Source organism: Scyliorhinus torazame, chromosome 10 (assembly GCF_047496885.1).
Source record: "Scyliorhinus torazame isolate Kashiwa2021f chromosome 10, sScyTor2.1, whole genome shotgun sequence".
NCBI classification, from domain to species: Eukaryota; Metazoa; Chordata; class Chondrichthyes; order Carcharhiniformes; family Scyliorhinidae; genus Scyliorhinus; species Scyliorhinus torazame.
The window spans coordinates 45,770,913-45,789,206 of record NC_092716.1 but is presented as its reverse complement, the minus strand read 5'-3'; the positions used below and the strand labels follow the sequence as shown (position 1 = coordinate 45,789,206).

Genomic DNA, 18,294 nt, shown 5'->3' with positions numbered 1-18,294 from the left:
TACAGTTGCTCAATTTTTCTCAGTACTGGGCAGCACGGAAGCGCAGTGGGTTAGCCCTGCTGCCTCACGGCGCTGAGGTCCCAGGTTCGATCCCGGCTCTGGGTCACTGTCTGTGTGGAATTTGCACATTCTCCCCGTGTTTGCGTGGGTTTCTCCCCCACAACCCAAAGATGTGCAGGGCCGGTGGATTGGCCACACTAAATTGCCCCTTATTTGGAAAAAGTTAATTGGGTACTCTAAATTTATTTTAAAAAAAGAAGAAACAAAAGAAAATTTTTGAAACAGTAAGCACCAGGCCCAGCATCCAACTACTTCAGGAGAAGGTGAAAGAAAAGGGGAGAGATTTATTTTAACATTGTATCTGGCTCTGATTATACTCAGAAGTGTGAATCTATACTGTCATATTCTAGAAAGCCAGTTGGTGAAAGCCAATCTTTACTCAGTCTAACATTTATTTACAGAGTGAAATATGACAAGCCTATATCTCCTAACTCAATTACATCCCAATTTCAGAGTCTCTTATTGTACCTGCTCAAGTGAAATCTCAATTAGTGCCTTCCACCTGCCCACAATTAAGCATAACTAATATATACTTAACAGATATTTCACCAAAAAGCCTTAAATAGACTGCAGCATGGAAAAATGAGGAAAGTATTGCACAATTACTGTATATCCTCAACTAGCATATGCATTTTTCAAATTTGAGACTCAGTGGAGAGAGTAAATCGATTAAGAGGATGCACAGAATCTCATATTGTGTTACATGAAAACAAACCTTCCAGGATGTTTTCTCTGAGTAGAAGCCCAATATAATAGTGAGTCTGAAGAATTAATGTTCAATACATCTCGAAAAGAATCATATCAGTGTCTATTTCCTCAGTCAGAAAAAACTTGCAAATGTAGAGAAATATTGTTGAACAAAATAAAGTGAAGGAAGACCACACATTCACTAGTTAAATATGTACGCATCTTTTATTCTGGTTTCTCCAAATTATAGTTATAAAATATCTGCATTGGTGATAATCTGAAGTAAATGCATCTGTCCACACATATCAAATTCTCTCTCAGATACTTCGCTTAACGGAGGTAACTTGAAGTCTGTCCAACTCAGCAACGCAGAGGAAATGTAAACACACACAGAAAGAGCTACCAAAGATGAAGAAAAAATAAAGGTTAACCGAAGGAGCAGTATATAATTTCACTTTGTTTTTGAGGAACTGAAATGTAATGATTGGTGTAGCGCCAATTTTAAAGCAGATACGGATGTCTACTTTTAGAAAAACAGTTACAAAGTGAAATCCTGTAATGGATGGGATGGTATTTGAACAAGGCATTTTTAATGGCAGCACTCACTGAAAATGTCAGGACAGAGGAAGTGGTCAAATATATGTGGGAGGGGCTCAGCAAACTCCTCAGCATTCCCCTTCGTTGGAATAAAAGAAAAATGGCCTTCAGGATGATTTCTTAATACTAACTGGGATTTTGTCTGAAAACACTTAAACTCTTAAAAATTCTACAGGCATTCATAGAATCCCTACAGTTCAGAAAGAGGCCATTCGGCCTATCTGGTCTGCACCGACACCCCAAAAGAGCACCCTACCTAGACCCACTCCCTTGCCCAACCTCCCTAACCCCACCTAACCTGCTCATCTTTAGATTGTGGGAGGAAACCCACGTAGGTATGGAGAGAATGAACAAACTCCACACTGACAGTTACCAAAGGTCGAAATTGATCCCGGGCCCCAGGCGCTATGAGGCAGCAGTGCTAACCACTGTGCCAGCATGCCATCTGTGCTGTTTCAAAACAAACTTTAAAGCCTTAGGAATTCAAGGTAAACAGCACCGGATGCAAAAAATAAGAAGTGGATAGGTGTAAGATCAGATGGTAGGGGTGCAGAGAAACATGAGGATCAGTGTCTGGAACCTTGTTGTATCTAATCTACATTATTTACCTGGACAACATAATCTATTGCAACTGTCAAATGTCACTATCTGAAAATAGGGATGGCAACTGACATTAAACATCTCCAGAAGAAGTTGGACTGCCTAAGGAATTTATCCATGTATAAAATGAGTGAAAACAAGCTCAGAAGTAAATAAAAGTGCTTCATGTGCAGTTAAATCCTTTGAAATGTGGTGACTGTTGTGGAGCTAATTATAATAGCCATTATTGTACACAGCAGATTACACAAGCAGCAATGAGTGGGAATTCTCACTTTTGCTAGTGTTAGCTGAGGACATTGACACTGAACGTTGGCCAGGACACAAAACAAGCTCAATGTTCTTCTTCATAAGAAAGCAGGTAAACTGAGCCTTGGTTTGACCTCTCTTTCAAAGGACCACATCTACGATAATGTAGATCTTTCCCTTGATAATACACTGGGATGTCAGCCTAGATTGAGGTTTGAAACCATGACCTTCTGACTCAAAGACAAGAATAAGTGAACCAAGCAGGCATTGTGGAATTGAATCAAGAAGTAGAACGAAATTGGAACTTTAATGAGGTTCAATCAGTGCCTTCAGAATCCAGATAACACAAGAACCTAGATGTTTAAAAAATCAACATAATGAGGCATGGCTTGCTAGAATAATAGGGTACGAATCTAAAGAGGTCAATCTGAGGCATTACAAAGCACTGGTCGGAATGGTGTTGGATTTAGGATCTCATGCTATAGGAAATAGGTGCGTGCATTAGTCTGCAGCAAGAACAGCAAGAATGATCCCAAGTAAAAAGTAGGGAGGGAGTTAAACATGAGGATAGATGAGAACTGAAGCTCAGAAATCTGTAAATAAGCAATTCAGATGAGCCCTTATGTTACCTGAGCTGTGCGGTGAGATTAAAAGCCACAGGACTGTGAGACGACTCCAGGAGTTGCTATTCAAGATTTTTAAGGGAAAGGTAATTTGAACCCTGATACTGTGCTCGAGAATGCCACAAACCCATGAATCAGGGCATGGCTTCAAGCTTCAAAAAAGGAAGGTTCACAAACAATTCAGATTGAGCGACTTTACGCAGAGGATGGCAAATGATTGCAATGGGCTGCTCAAGGCTGCAGCATAGATAGCCAGTGTGCAATCATGTAGGAGAAAATTGGATAAATATTTAAAGGTATTAGCTTTAGGGCCCAACTAAAAGGATTGCAGAATCTTTGTGGCCTTGTACTTTCCAATGAAGCCACAAATACATTTAAAATATTAAATGTTGTGTATGAGATAAACTTGCAATACATCAATATTTTTGCTCAAATAATTTTAACTGTTCTGACAAGTGAGTTAGTGAAATCAAAAAAGGTTTTTGAGGCCTTCAAAATGCAGCTGGACACAATAATAGGAGAGTCTGGATGTTAGATGGATGAGCTTCAACGTGCTGGATCTTGACTCTCAAGTTCCTATGATTTGATGCTTCCCAACGTGGGAATAGCCATGTGACAGGACAGAGCGTGAATAGATCTAGATAGGGGTAAAAACAACATACTTACCATGACTTTGCGCAGTTTATATTTGCGTGATTTAATGTCCTGCATTAACATCTCGAATGGAGTAAGGTGGTATTCTGTTGGCAGAGGGTTGTATTGCTTCTCCTGAACCTTTTTTAATTTTACACCGTGGCGGAGGTCTCGCATTAGCTGCACCCACAGACGAGCCTGCAAGCACAAAGGAAACCACTTACCAACATATTGCAACTCTGGAATATGCCAAATCAGAGCAACACAAAAGTTAGAATGGGGTCGAATAAAATCTATTGAGTGGGCACAAAAAGGGCACTCAGCGGGGCAAATACCTCTGCCACATCGTGTTGCCTTAACATCGTTACTGTTGCACAGCTCTTCCTTGAGGAGCTGTAACTACAAGGCTGAAAAACCAAAGTATTTTTATTAAGAGCTTCCATCTCACATAGCAGGTTTCAAGTCAATCCATATCCAAAAAGCTGCTCTGAAAACTCTGCTCACATTCTGACAGCTGTGACAAATTGCCCGACTGCAGCTGAGACAATCACAAATCCTAACGCAATCAACAACATTCTAAATTAAACGACCTACAACATTCCAAATGTTCTCCCCGTATCTGCGTGCGATTCCTCCGGGTGCTGCAGTTTTCTCCCACAGTCCAAAGTGCAGGTTAGGTGGGGTTGCGGGGATGGCGCGGGGGAGTGGGCCTAGGTTGCGTGCTCTTTTGAAGGATCGGTGGAGACTTGATGGGCCGAATGACCTCCTCCTGCACTGTAGGACGTCTATCGATAAAAAACCGACAACATTTCAAATAAAAAGTCAATTTACCCTTTCTCCCATTGTTAATAAATTCTTTAAAGAATTCCAGGATTTGAATCTGCACCTTCGCCAAACATGAATCACTTCTTCTTTGGGCGAAGGTTCTTTGAAATCTGTCCAGTGGTTATTTTTTTAGATATATTGTTGACCGATGGAGACGAACAGGCTAACAAACGGGGGTGAAAACAGTACCTCCGCCCACCTTCAGTGGCAGCATGAATGGTTTTAAAAAATGAATTTACGGGACTTGGGCGTTGCTGGCTAGGCCAGCATTTATTGCCCATCCCTAATTGCCCTTGGTGACAATGTAATGGAGAAAGCCTATGTTGTTGTTGAAGCCATCTTTTACTCCTGGATGTGGCTGGCACACTAAGAATATGTTTTACTGTAAGGTGTGTTCAAAGTACCCGACATACACCTAGTCCAAATTAATGAGAATTGTAGCATTTTCAAATAACCTTGACTATGTGAACTATTAATAGCAAAGGGCTGAGCGAGTCGGCTCATATTTAAATATCAATTATACCGTACTAATTTCTTAACTTAATCAAACCTGTTGCTCTTGTTTCTTCAAATCTTCCGACTGTTCTTGCCAGTGGGATCATCTGGACCAGCCGATGGCGCACCCCTGCCAAGATTTCCCAGCGGAGTGGGATGGATTTAATGGGAAATCCCGTTGACAGCGAATGGATCAGAAGACCCCGCCACTGAGAAACATGCCATGGGAAGGCTCAGAATCTCGTCCTAGTTTAGGTCAGTCACAGGCATACCCCCAGGGTGAAATCTCATTAATCCAGATGTATGCTACTAACAGCAGACCACACCTGGAGTACGCTCTCCTTACCGAAGGAAGTATATACTTGTCTTAAGAGGGGTGCAACAAGGATTCACTACATTGATTCCTGGAAAAGGAGTCCTTTGAGGCGAGATTGAGAAGAATGAGATATAGTTCATGATTTAATGGGCACGCTGTGCCCAAAAAGCAGCTTGCCGCTGCGCAGCGTGGCCGATAAAAGCCAGGAGACCACACTCCCAGGGTCTACCCAGCTCGCAACACCTTGTGAGATCTAATGCGATCTCGCTAGACGTTGCGATGTAAATCTCACCCATTGTGGACGGAATCACTTTTTAGCAAATTTAGCAAATATTAAAGCGAGACAGCTTGTTTCACTTTATGCGCAGATTCCGGAGTAATCCGAGGCGTGGGATCTATCTCCTTTGCCTCGGAGACCTCAGGCGAGCGCCGTTCAGTACTGGTCTCCACGAACGGGCGGCAAGCTGGTACAATGTTTAGCACCGCTGCCTCACAGCGTCAGGGACCCAGGTTTGCTTCTGACCTCAGGTGATTGTGTATGTGGAATTTGCACTTTCTCCCCGTGTCTGTGTGGGTTTCCTCCGGGTGCTCGGGTTTCCTCCCAAAGTCCAACAATGTGCAGGTTAGGTAGGTTGGCCATGCTAAATTGCCCTTTAGTGTCCAAAGGTTGGGTGGGGATACAGGGCTAGAGCGGGGATTGAACATTCCAACGGGTCGGCGCAGCCTCGCCCTTCTGCACTGTAGGGGTTCTATGAAACAGGAACCAGACAGAACGGCACCCGTGGGGCTCTCCCAAGGGGATCAGGGGCCTCAGGTGCATGCCATTTGGGCAGAGTGGTACCCTGGCATGGCTGGTGCCACCTGGGTGCCAGCCTGGCACTGCCAAGGTGCTCAGGTGGCACTGCCAGCTGGCAGGAGCAATGCCAGGGTGCCAGGTTAGCATTGGCAAGGTGCCAAGCTGGCATTTTTTGCGTAGGTGTGATCAGGCCCGGGGTGCCCTGCCTGGGTATTGGGGGGGGTGGGTGCGGGTAACACTGAGGAGTTCCAGCTAACTGAGCTCCTCCGTATATAAAATGGGGCTACATACGGCCTTGGCCGCGCGTTCCCCGTTCAGGCCCCTTATCAAACTCGAGTTGCATTAAAAGCCTGTGTTTCTCAGTGCTGCGAGTGCCGGCAAACACATAGTTATACGGGCTCGCTATGGGACTTCCCATTTAGTTCAATTGTTAAATAATTAATGAATGGAAGATGATCGCATTGAAATATAAACACAATTTTTAAAGAGGATGCGACAAGGTGGATGGTGAGAGGATGTCCCTTGACTGGCTGGAGAGTCTAAAATTACAGGACACTGTCTCAGGATAAGAGGCCTGACATTTAGGGTTGAGATGAGAAATTTCACTCAGCAGGTTAAAAAAATGTAAATTCTCTACTTCATGGAGCTTTACAGGATCAGTCACTGAACATATTCATGACTGGGATCGAGCGGTTTTTGGAAACGCAGGGTATCATGGGATGTGTGAAAATCAAGTGGAATAGATCGCCGTGATCTTACTGAATGTTGGAGTGGACGCAATAGGCTGTATGGCCTACTCCTATTTTGTTTGCATTTATAGTAAGGGATAAAATACTGCTTTTAAAAAATTCACCATGTGATATGAATGTCGCAGGCAAGGCCAGTATTTGTTTCCCATCCCTAAATGCAATTGGGAAGATGTTGTTGAATTGCCTGCCGTTTTGAACCACAGCAGTCCACACAGTGCAGGAACACCCACACTGCTGATAGGGATAGATTTCCACATGTTTTGACCCAGTGACAGTAACTGAATAGTGATATAGCTCCATTGGGGTGGTGAGTGGCTTGGCTAGGAACCTGGAGGCAGTGGCATCTCCGTGGGTCTGCTGGCTTTGCCCGTCTAGGGGATCGAGGTTGCAGGTTGGAAGGTGCTGTCAAAGGAGGCTTGCTGAGTTGTTGCAGTGTATCTTATTGAGGGTATGCACTGCTGCCAGTGTGCACCAGTGGCGGAGGGTATACCTATCATGTGGGCTGCTTTATCCTGTTGAGCTTCTTGAGCGTTGTGGAATTCTATTCATCCAGGCAAATGGAGAGTATTCCATCACACCCCTTGTAGATGGTGCCAGGTTTTGGGGAGTCAGGAGGTGAGTTACCTGCCACAGATTTCTTTTTAATCTGTCTTGTAGCCACAGTATTTATATGTCTGATCTAAACCAGGATGTTGGTGTGGGATCCAGTGATGGTAATGCTATTGAATCTCAAGGGGAAATGGTTAGATTCTCTTTTGCTGAAGGTGGTCATTGCCTGGCACTTGTGTGACGCGAGTGTTGCTTGCCACTTATCAGTTCAAGCTTGAATTTTGTCCCGGTCTTGATGCATACGCTCACGGTCTTCTTCTGTATCTGAGGAATTGTGAATGGTACCCACTTCCCTGATGTTAGCCATGATTCCCATTTGCATCAATTTTGGGGATGGGGTACCGGGGTGGGTGATTTTTAAAATCTTGGCACGCGAGGAATCCAAATGATTTGGTGCAATGCTGGTTTTTCCAATGCCTGACTTCACTGGGTGGGACATTAAATCAGCACACAGCTGATCCAATCAGTTTCTCGAGTGCTGGGTGTCAAAGTTACAAAATCATTTACAAATCAAGTTGCGTCACCAATTTAAATTTATACATTTATAAACAATGTTTTCATTTACAAAATAGAAAGAATTCAAGTCACAAAAATGCACTAACAGGATTTTGTACATGTAGCACATTGTGTTAGGAGTTCTTGTGACGCAGTGGGAAGCACCCCTGTCTCTGAGCCAGAAACTCCTGGTTTGAGTCCCACCCCAGGACTCAATGACCAAGGAAGGTGCAGTCATAATGTGGTTAAACAGGTCAAGTGTGTCAACACGCAAATCCTTCCAACATGCCAATAGATGGTGGTAAGAGCAAAAGAGTCTCCTGATCAGCCATATTTGATGTGAAGCGGCATCCCTCAAGTTATAAGTGTCTGGTGACTGGCTAGCGATTTGTCCCAGGAATGACTAGCTATGGAAATGGACCAAAATCTGCCTTAGCGCACCACAAAGAGAATGGGAATTGGAGTGCATTGGGTTGGGAAAACCCTTAGATAATTTCACTCCAAATGGTGTAAGTGTTTAGTGCACAATTGTGGTTAAACACAGTGGTAAATTCAGAGTTTTTTTTGAGATTGCAGTAATGTTTGTGCATGTGATCTGTTTTTGCATCTGCTGGATGACAATTTAATCTGTGATCGAGTTTCAGAATTCAGGGCATCACAAGGTTAACTTTCAAAAATATATTATGGACCATGCACTATTCCAGTTTCATTACTTTATCAATAAGTTTTTATGTGTTTGTGCAATTAAACACCTCTCCCTTTCTGCTGCTTTTCTGCCAAGATTTCATGACCCAGGGCTGTACATGCTACTTAAACATGGCAAAAATTTCAGAAGGCAGCCTGGTGAGTTAAAGCAGCTTTGTTCACCGTAACTCCAGTCTCGATTTGCCAAGGATGAGGAGAACATTTAGCAATATGAACTATTATTTCTATTAAAAACTTTCAGAAACCTTTTGATTCCGACCTATTAGGGAAATTTCATAAAGTAAAATCCTCCAAGAGGACAATGCCTCACGTGAAAGTACATCATGCTCGGACCAAATGAGATGAAAATCAGCCTCTTGAGATTCTTTTATGAATGCACGTATCATCAAATAATCATAAATATATACTCCTCACCCAGTCTGTATGGTTCAGGTTGTCCAATTCTACCAGTGGACTCTCCTGTGTCTGTGGTTCTCCAACCTGCATCTTTTTCAGCATCTGGAACACAACAGGAATGAAAACACTGTATTATGATAGAAGGGTGAGATTCAGAATGACATTGCAGCATATGTGCTATATTCTCGGCTCTATTCCTGTGATTTGTTCACTTCCATTCCTCCGAGGAGCAGGGCATTTTCTGTATGTCGAAAATTAAAAATAATTCAGCAAGCTTCCCAGAGTGTCTCCTCAAGATATTTTTTTAAAACTCCATATGGCATGTCTATTGTCAGCATTCACATTTACACAAAGAAAAGAATGGCGAGATTATCAAATCTTAATTTAAATAATGTGAAGAAAGCCTGCAAAGATGACATGTAACAAATGTAGTCTTCTTGGATGGTCCTCTATTACACCAAATGAGACAGGATAAATAAAGCTGTTAAACAAAAACTAGTGCTATTTACTGATGTAATCTCCAGGTTAAATTATATTCCTACCTCTAAAGAATCACAGAATCACTTCTTCTAATCACAGGTTTGATTAATCACAGTAACAAAAAGCTGGGAATTATTGTCAGTGTCCCTGTTTACCTGGTACATATCATTCTTCAGTGAGGTAATGCTCATCAGGATATATACACAGGCAAAAGCTGTAAACTGGAAGAAATAGTCTAGAAGGGCTTTTTGCTCTAGACAAGACTGACTGAGAGAGTTTAAAAGTGAACATTTAATTGCACGTGCTTTCTTGAAGATTTCAAAAATTAATTTATTTTTGTATTCATTTTGACCCACTGACAGTGAAGGAATGGCAATATATTTCCAAGTCAGGACGGTGTGTGGCTTGAAGGGGAACCTGCAGGTATTCCCATGTGTCTGCTGCCCTTATCCTTCTAGATAGTAGTGGTTGTGGGTTTCGAAGTGCCCAAGGACTGCTGGTGAGTTCTTGCAGTGCATCTTGTAGATGGTACACACTGCTGCCACTGTTTGTCGGTGAAGGGAGTGAATGTTTGTTGAAGGCGTGTCAATCAAGCAGGCTGCTAAATATTAAGAGATTTAAATTAATAGAATGCATTTTGGCATGCAAATTTTTATCTTCAATCTAAAAATGTCAGTGTGAGGCTAATTTTGAAGAGTTGGAAATCTTTTGCCATTTGATTTTAGTTCACCTAAGTTTTCTAATATTTTAGTGCTCACTGTATAGACACACAACACTTTGAACACCCATTGTAATGATAAAAAATGAACACCCCAAAGACCCAATACCGCATGATCGCATACTTAAACCGGCGTCTTAAAAATATTTTGGGTAGATGTTTAACATTCACTTTTCAGTGAAGACCATGAGCAGATCCTTACTTCACTCTTTACATTTATCCTACAATTTTGATCTTTGCACTAGAAATCAAAAGGAATAGGGCAGCACGGTGGCGCATTGGTTAGCACTGTTGCCTCACGGCACCTGTGGTATTATCATAAATGTAAGAACTGCAGGGGTTAATGAAATGTATAACTCAACCACTACAGGGAGCTAGATGTACAAGTATGTAAGACATCGCCTTTTGGGTGAGAGTTTGAGAAGGCTAGAGAGCAGAATAAAGGAAAGATAGTATGAGTGCGAGCAGATCATAGTTAATGTTATAGTGTAGAGATTAGTAGTAGATGAGTGTAGATTATATGTTTATTATCAACTGTGTAATATCTAGGAGTAAGTGTTGAATCCAAATTAGTGTTTATAAATTTATAGCTTTGTTCAAGTTAATGCTATTTTGTGGTCTTTATGAACACTACGCCAACCCATCCTGAATTTAGCAACATAAAGAACACCACAGGGTTCGATCCCAGCCCCAGGTCACTGTGTGGAGTTTGTACATTCTCCCTGTGTCTGCGTGGGTTCTACCCCTACAACTCAAAAAGATGTGCAGGGTAGGTGTATTGGCCATGCTAAATTAACCCTTAATTGGAAAAAAAAAATTGGTACTCTAAATATATATTAAGAAATAGAAATCAGAAGGAACATTCTCTGCTTTGGCCTTGTTCAAAAAAACCCATGCAAGGGTTTTCCAAACATCAGACCAATAATAGACTTTGTGCAAAATAGCATATCTGTCCATCAGGAGCACCCTGATCATGGTCCCCATCCAAAGCTCATTGCTTGAATCCAAATAAATTCTAAATGAGATACCCATTTCAAATTATGGACTTGACTGTGTACAAACGTGGCATGTGCAGAAAACAGCTTTGTCACTATTCTGAACTTTTAAGTTCAAGATAATTTTCACAAAACTTCTCACTTTTGCAATATGTAGGAATTGTTAAATGAAAAAAAGACAGTTTGCCTTCTACAATTGTGGTCGTGTCATGAGATAGTGCTAGCCAAGTTGTTGATGCCAATTTGACACCAAAGTTCTGCAGCTCATTGGCAATTCTAAGATCTTGTTTTTTAATCCAAGTTCATCTGAATCTGAAGACACTTGTGCTGTTATACAAGATAGCAGATGCCTGGGAATCATCATAAAGTAATAAATAATCAAAGAAAAAACTTCTCAGGCATCACCATGTGTCTCTTTGATCTCCTGTTTGTTGAATGGTCAGCAACAGACAGTGTTTGACAGCAATGAAGTGAATTTGTGGGTAAAAAATATATTTGTCACTTCTTGATGAGTATTTTAAATTGAAACGGAGTGGTTCAAGGTGATGTGGCAGAATAATCCTAATTTAATTACAGATTTAAACCCCTCTTAAATCTGTAATTACGATTTTTCTGTTGTGTGCATGTGGGTTGACTTCTGATGTGTGCCATGCTGCAATTTGCAAGGACGTTCATGCAAAAAGAGCAATGTGATCATTGTTGAATTATTGAAATATCATCTGTTCATAACTCATTTTTATTTTCTGCTTGCATAATGTGATTTTCCTGCACTATTAGATATTTTATTACCTACATTACACAATAAAGATAACACCTGATTGCAATGCAAGTGCTCCCCCAGAAGAGAGTTAACCGTCCTTATCATGGAATGATTAATCTGATAAAACACTTGCGATGACCATGGACAAAATGCCGTAAATAACTAGAAAATACAAAAATCGCAGGATCATAGAATCATTATAGAATTTACAGTGCAGAAGGAGGCCAGTCAGCCCATTGAGTCTGCACCGGCCCTTGGAAACAGCACCCTACTTCAGACCACACCTCCACCCTATCCCTGTAACCCTACCTAACATTTTGGACACTAAGGGGCAATTTAGCATGGCCAATCCATCTAACCTGCACATCTTTGGGCTGTGGGAGGAAACCGGAGCACCCGGAGGAAACCCACGCACACACGGGGAGGAAGTGCAAACTCCACATAGACAGTCACCCGTGGCCAGAATTGAACCTGGGATCCTAGAGCTGTGAGGCAGCAGTGCTAACCGCTGTGCCACCATGCCGCCTAACGATCTAAAGTGCCATGGCGAATGGACAGTTTATTGGCAATCTGAAAGGTGAGAAAATGATGTAACTCTTGGTCCAAGTCCAGTGCCTGCTGTACTCTCTGTAAAATGCATTGGATTATCGTTCTGTTTTAAATGGTTTCTGTGAATCTGCAACATGGAGTCAGAGAGTCTGTGCTTTTCTTAAGCAAATCGGCATCGTGGCAGGATGTTTGAAAACTCTTCTGTTCCTTTTTACTATTTCATTCAATGGCGAGATGCAGAACTGAGGATTTCATTCATAAACCCAAAATTAATTCCAGCAGACTCTTCAGGAGTTGGCACATTTTTATGAATCTCGCATTATTGCAGATTCATGTGAAACACTCATCCTTTTTTCAATGACTCCCAAAGACAGCCTTCTCAATGGGTGTACACAATGACAAGTGATTTTCATGTGCACCTCACTTAAATCATTGTTAATAGATACACACTGAAATAAATAGATGTTCTCCTGAGGTTATTTCAGTGCATGTGGGAGAGAAATGTAACCTTTGTTCTGCAGAGTTTTGTGGTGGGGGGGGGGGGGGGGGGGGCACGAAACTGAAAGGTGGGTCAGAAACTCTTATGCCTGATTTGCACAACAGGGTCACAGGTTGCCAGTGGGGAGCATGTGTGTTTTCAAGTACCCAGGGTGTCTGAAACAAGTGTCAGGAACCTTTTATGGGCACCCTGTGCTCCAAAAGCCAGTTGTAGGGTCACAATGCGAAACCCGAGTATAAATGGATGGCGATTTGACCATTGCATCTAATTATAATAATCTTTATTTGTGTCACAAGTAGGCTTACATTAACACTGCAAGTTACTGTGAAAAGACCCTAGTTGCCACATTCCGGCGCCTGTTCGGGTACACCGAGGGAGAATTCAGAATGTCCAATTCACCGAACAAGCACGTCTTTCGGGACTTATGGGAGGAAACTGGAGCACCCGGAGAAACCCACGCAGACACAGGGAGAACGTGCAGATTCGGCACAGACAGTGACCCAAGCCGGGAATTGAACCCGGGTCCCTGGCACTGTGAAGCAACAGTGATAATCAATGTGCTAGCGTGCCGCCCTTTATGCCTAGTTTTACCAGGTCTCGAGGAGGAAAACCTCGGGTCCTCAAGGGCGTGACCCAAATTCTGGGAACAGAAAATTCTACAATACAGGTGGGCACAAACCTTTGAAAGTGTGCATCATCAGTGGCCACCCTTGCCTCAGCCAATCCATATTTCTACGGTGCAGTGCTTAGAATCCATAGAATTCCTACAGTGCAGAAGGAGGCCATTCGGCCCATCGTCTACACCAACCCTCCGAAAGATCACTCGACCTAGATTTAGATTCATTGTTGGGTGTACGGTGGTACAGTTAAAAGCATTGTTCTGCATACAGTCCTGATAGATTGTTCCATGCATGAAAAAACATAGTACATACGATAAATACACAATGTAAATACCTAGGGCGCGATCTCCCGGGATCTATTCAGCTCCCAACACCTTGCGAGATTCAAAGCAATCTCGTGAAACGGTGCAAGGGGAATCCCGCCCACAATGGGCAGGATCAGTTTATGCCAAATCTGCATGATAGAGCGAGACAGTAAGCCCAACTCTAATGTGCAGATTCCTGAGGTACCCGAGGCTTTGAGACTCAATCCCTTCGCCTTGGGGAGCTTTGTGCGGGTGCCGTTTGGTACTGGTCACCACAAACGGGGGTCAGATGGAACAGCACTTATGGGGGTCTGCAAGGGGATCGGAGGTCCCCAGCTGCATGCCCTTTGGGCGTGGTGCCTTGGCACTGTTGGTGCAACTGGATACCTTGGCAGTGCCACTTGGGTGCCATCCTGGCAATGCTAAGGTGTCCAGGGCACTGCCAAGGTGCCATTTAGTGCGCGCACGCAATAGGGCCGCGGTTGCCTGGCGTGGGTGTTGAGGGGACGGGCGACCCTCCTGATGTGTTGGGTGCTCTGCTACACAGACGAACCAACACGGTTGCGAATGGTACAACTCAGTTTTATTACGAACATATATTTACAGTGGTAAACTGGTTACTGAGCTTCGATCATAACCCTTGAATCTGTGGATCTATTCCTAACACTATCTCGGAGAGGCACTCAGCACATGGTGGATGTCTGAGTGGCTTGCTGTGAGCTCGGTGCCCTGAGCTGTCTCCTGCTGGACTGCGCGGGAAGTGTCGTGTTCCCTGTTTTGTAGTGTGTATGCTCTTGCCTGTGATTGGCTGTGGTGTTGTGTGTGTGTTGATTGGTCCATTGATCTGTCCATCAGTATGTGTGTATGTTTGCACCATGATGTTTACCTGAATATCATGACACCTCCCATGTTGCGTTTGGGCTGGGGCTGTGGAGGGGGAGGGGAGGATTTTTTTATGGGCCTTGGAGATCGGGGTGCCATTATTAAATGGCGTCCCAATCTCTCTCTACAATGGGGAGCTCCAGCAAGCGGAGCTTCCCGTTGTAAAAAACGGGGCTATGTGCGGCCTCGGCCGCGCGTTCCCCGTTCAGGCCCCTTATTCAAAGCGAGTTGCGTTGAACAATCAGGTGTTTCTCGGCACTGCGAGTGCTGGGGAACAGGCGGCTAAACCCGCTCGCTCGGGGACTGCACACCTAAGAATTTGAAGCTACCAACCATCTCCACCTCGGCCCCGTTGATGCAGACAGGGGTGTGAACAACACTTGACTTCCTGAAGTCTTCTCCGCCCTCTCACCTTAATCCCATGAATTAATCATGGTCAATCCATCTAACTTTCACATCTTTGGACTGTGGAAGGAAACTGGATCACCCAATGGAAACTCATGCAGATATGGGGAGAACTTGCAAACTCCGCACAGTCACCCAAGGCTGGAATTGGACCCCGGTCCCTGGCACTGTGAGGAAGTGATGCCAACCACTGTGCCTCCGTGCCGCCCCCTTCTGTGGGCACTGATGTGATTTCAATTAGAGAAGATATTCAACATCATCCATCCCTACCTCCAATCCCCACTCTTACCCCGAGAACAAGTACCCTACTCGAATGAAGTTTGGGGTCTTTAAAAAGGTTCCAGGGACCCACATCAACTCTCATTTGAAGCGAGTTCTGCTGAGGCAGTTCAAAGATGTAGTGGGGGGGGAATTTCCTCGGGTGGAAATGCCTCTGAAGACACTTCCTTGACATAGCTCAGCTCATATAGCACCTGCCCTGCTCCCCACGACCTCACTGCTGGCTGGAATTCAAACGTCCAGGAATCTGACCCGGATTTACCCTCCACAATGAGTGTAAATGTGGCTTTCACAATCTCCAACCCCAAAATTTATTATTTAAAACCTTTACCTCATTTTCTCCATCCAATAGAGTAAGGTGCGGAAAGGGAGAAATAAATGCCGTTAATCTGTACAATCCCTTTACATAATGCACGTACAATCTAGCTGCAATTTTTAGTCATGCGTTGAATGTGCACAAAAAGGGTTGAAAGGTGAGGCTCGCTAACATTGGAGCTGGTGACCCTTCTCAGCAGCACCTCCAAGGATTGGATGGCTCTGCTGTGCCTCACAGGTCAGAAACAACTGCTAGTCAGTGGACTGACTGACGGACAGATCGCTTTACTGTTCTACAGTTCATTTAGGTGGTAGTGATTTTAAAACTGGTCTGCAGGGGGATCAAGTGATGCGAGCGCGGAAGTGGCTGCGTTTTCACAAGCTCTGGCTCCGCCCGTATTTTTACCCTCTACTTTATCCTTGTGCACATTTTATAATTGCCTTTTTTTGGGCCTAATGCTTGGGAATATGTCCCTGCATGATTCTGGTGGAGTTTTGCCATGAGGAGCAGAGTTGAGCCGCAAAGAATCCTCGTGGGATTGAGGCAGTCGGAGTTGGCAGTGGCGGGGCCCAGCTTGCAGTGGCATTGTTGCTGATGAGGTCTGCACCTTGGTGGTGCAGTGGGCCTCGGGATGATGACCGCCTCGGAGAGTGTTGATCTGGACGGTGATCTCGGCCCAGTGTCACAGGTCTTTGGTGCTCACCTTGAGGAACTGCGAAGTATCCTTGAGAGAATGGTGGAGGCGCAGGAGAGAATCCGTGCATTTGATAGAGCCCTTTCCCTGGTGAGGGCCCGCCTTCGGTTCAGTGAGATCCTGCTGCATGGCCTGTTCCGTATCCTGACTGATTCAGGAGAAAGGGGCTGAGCAAGAAGTGTCCATGTGTTCGGTTTCTGATGGGACGTGAGAGGCGAGTTCCGGGCAGGGTTTGAAGAATGGCTACCATGCTTTAGTAATCCTGATTTGGGCATATCGGGTTTGACAGAGCACGATGTATCTGGTGAGCACAGTACGAAGTCTTACAACACCAGGTTAAAGTCCAACAGGTTTGTTTCGATGTCACTAGCTTTCGGAGCGCTGCTCCTTCCTCAAGTGAATGAAGAGGTCTGTTCCAGAAACACATATATAGACAAATTCAAAGATGCCAGACAATGTTTGGAATGAGAGCATCTCCACATCGATGTATCTGGTCTTTGAGGCCTGTGGTCAGTTGGCCTCCTGCGACCACATTGATGGTGTTATTAGCCTGTGGTTCTTCAGCAATCCTGGATGTTACTCTCTTATGAAATGAAAATTGCTTTATTGTCACAAGTAGGCTTCAATGAAGTTACTGTGGAAAGCCCCTAGTCGCCACATTCCGGCGCCTGTTCGGGGAGGCTGGTACGGGAATTGAACCGTGCTGCTGGCCTGCCTTGGTCTGCTTTAAAAGCCAGCGATTTAGCCCAGTGAGCTAAACCAGCCCCTTATAATTATGCTGTTGATTATCTGTTGTTGTCTTTTCTCCTGCAAGGACATGTGAGGTGTGAACATGAGGGCATAATCCTGTTTTATCAAAAACCATACTAAATTGATTCTGAGATATATGTGGTCTGTGCAGAATTTTACTCCTTTTTTTTAATGTCCAGTTATCTTTGCGGTTATGGGAAGAGAGTATATTTTGGACACTCCTTATCTCGTTGATGGTGAAGCTGAGTGGAGCCACGGCAGGGTGATGAGTGAATGGTTGGTGTGGAGTTGGATGTTCGGGATAGTTAAGCCCCTGCTTAGGTGGAGGATAGTCCCCCGGTTTGAGCTGACTGTATCAGGTTTTTGCTTAGCTTTTTGTTATTTTAAATTTAAGAATCCTAATTTCTATCACCGGCGATGGCCCGGGCAGATTATTCATCCTGGGGAGGATAGGGTACCATCTGACTTTTCATTGAGGTCGTCTTTTTTAGGGAATAGAGTGTTGGCGGCTGCTGAAATGGGCTCGGTTGATTCTTGATTGATTTGTTGATTGTTCCTAGACTAACACGGGTGTTTTTCCCTTCAATTAGTTTTTTCTTCCCTTCATCTGTGTGAGCAGTGTGCTATTCAGTGGGGGAGGTGCACTGCCCTGGGTGTGGTTGAAGAGATGCAGGGCCGGCTGGGGTATAGGTTTTGAGGTGTTCTGTGGGTCCTGGGGCAGCTAATATTTGCATGCCAGAGGGTGTCAAGTTAGGCCAGGTCCGGTGCTGTGGTTGGTATCCTGCTGCCCCCTGGAGCTTAGGTTGTCCTTTCTCGAAAGCACTTATTTGGGACACTCTGAGGGGACTCTTCTGTGCATGGGAGCTAGGGTTGAGCCGAGTCCTGCACTTCGCTTGACACCCACCCCTTATGATCAGGACGCTTTTTCATTTTTGTTTTGATTGAGCAGATTTTTCCTCTTCATTTTTCGCTCGAGCTGTTGTTCTTCATCTGGGTTTGATAAGGTGCCACACAATAGGCTACTTAATAAGATGAGAGCCCATGGTGTTGGAGGTAGTATATTATCATGGATAGAGGATTGGCTAACTGATAAAAGACAGAGAGTTGGGATAAGAGGAACATTTTCAGGATGGCAACCTGCAACTCGTGGAGTGCCATAGGGATTTGTGCTGTGGCCACAATTATTCACAATATATATGAAGTCTTGGAC

General features: G+C 44.1%; 1 protein-coding gene across 1 annotated transcript in view; it reads right to left on the bottom strand.

Annotated features, from left to right (window-relative positions):
- Window positions 1–18,294, bottom strand: part of spire2 (spire-type actin nucleation factor 2) — a 112,812-nt gene that overhangs the window by 31,211 nt on the left and 63,307 nt on the right. Inside the window, exons 6-7 of the mRNA XM_072518061.1 lie at window positions 8,851–8,934; window positions 3,480–3,644 (exon numbers count right to left, since the gene is read on the bottom strand). Coding sequence (XP_072374162.1) covers window positions 3,480–3,644; window positions 8,851–8,934 — 249 coding nt within the window. The remainder of the gene's footprint in view (window positions 1–3,479; window positions 3,645–8,850; window positions 8,935–18,294) is intronic.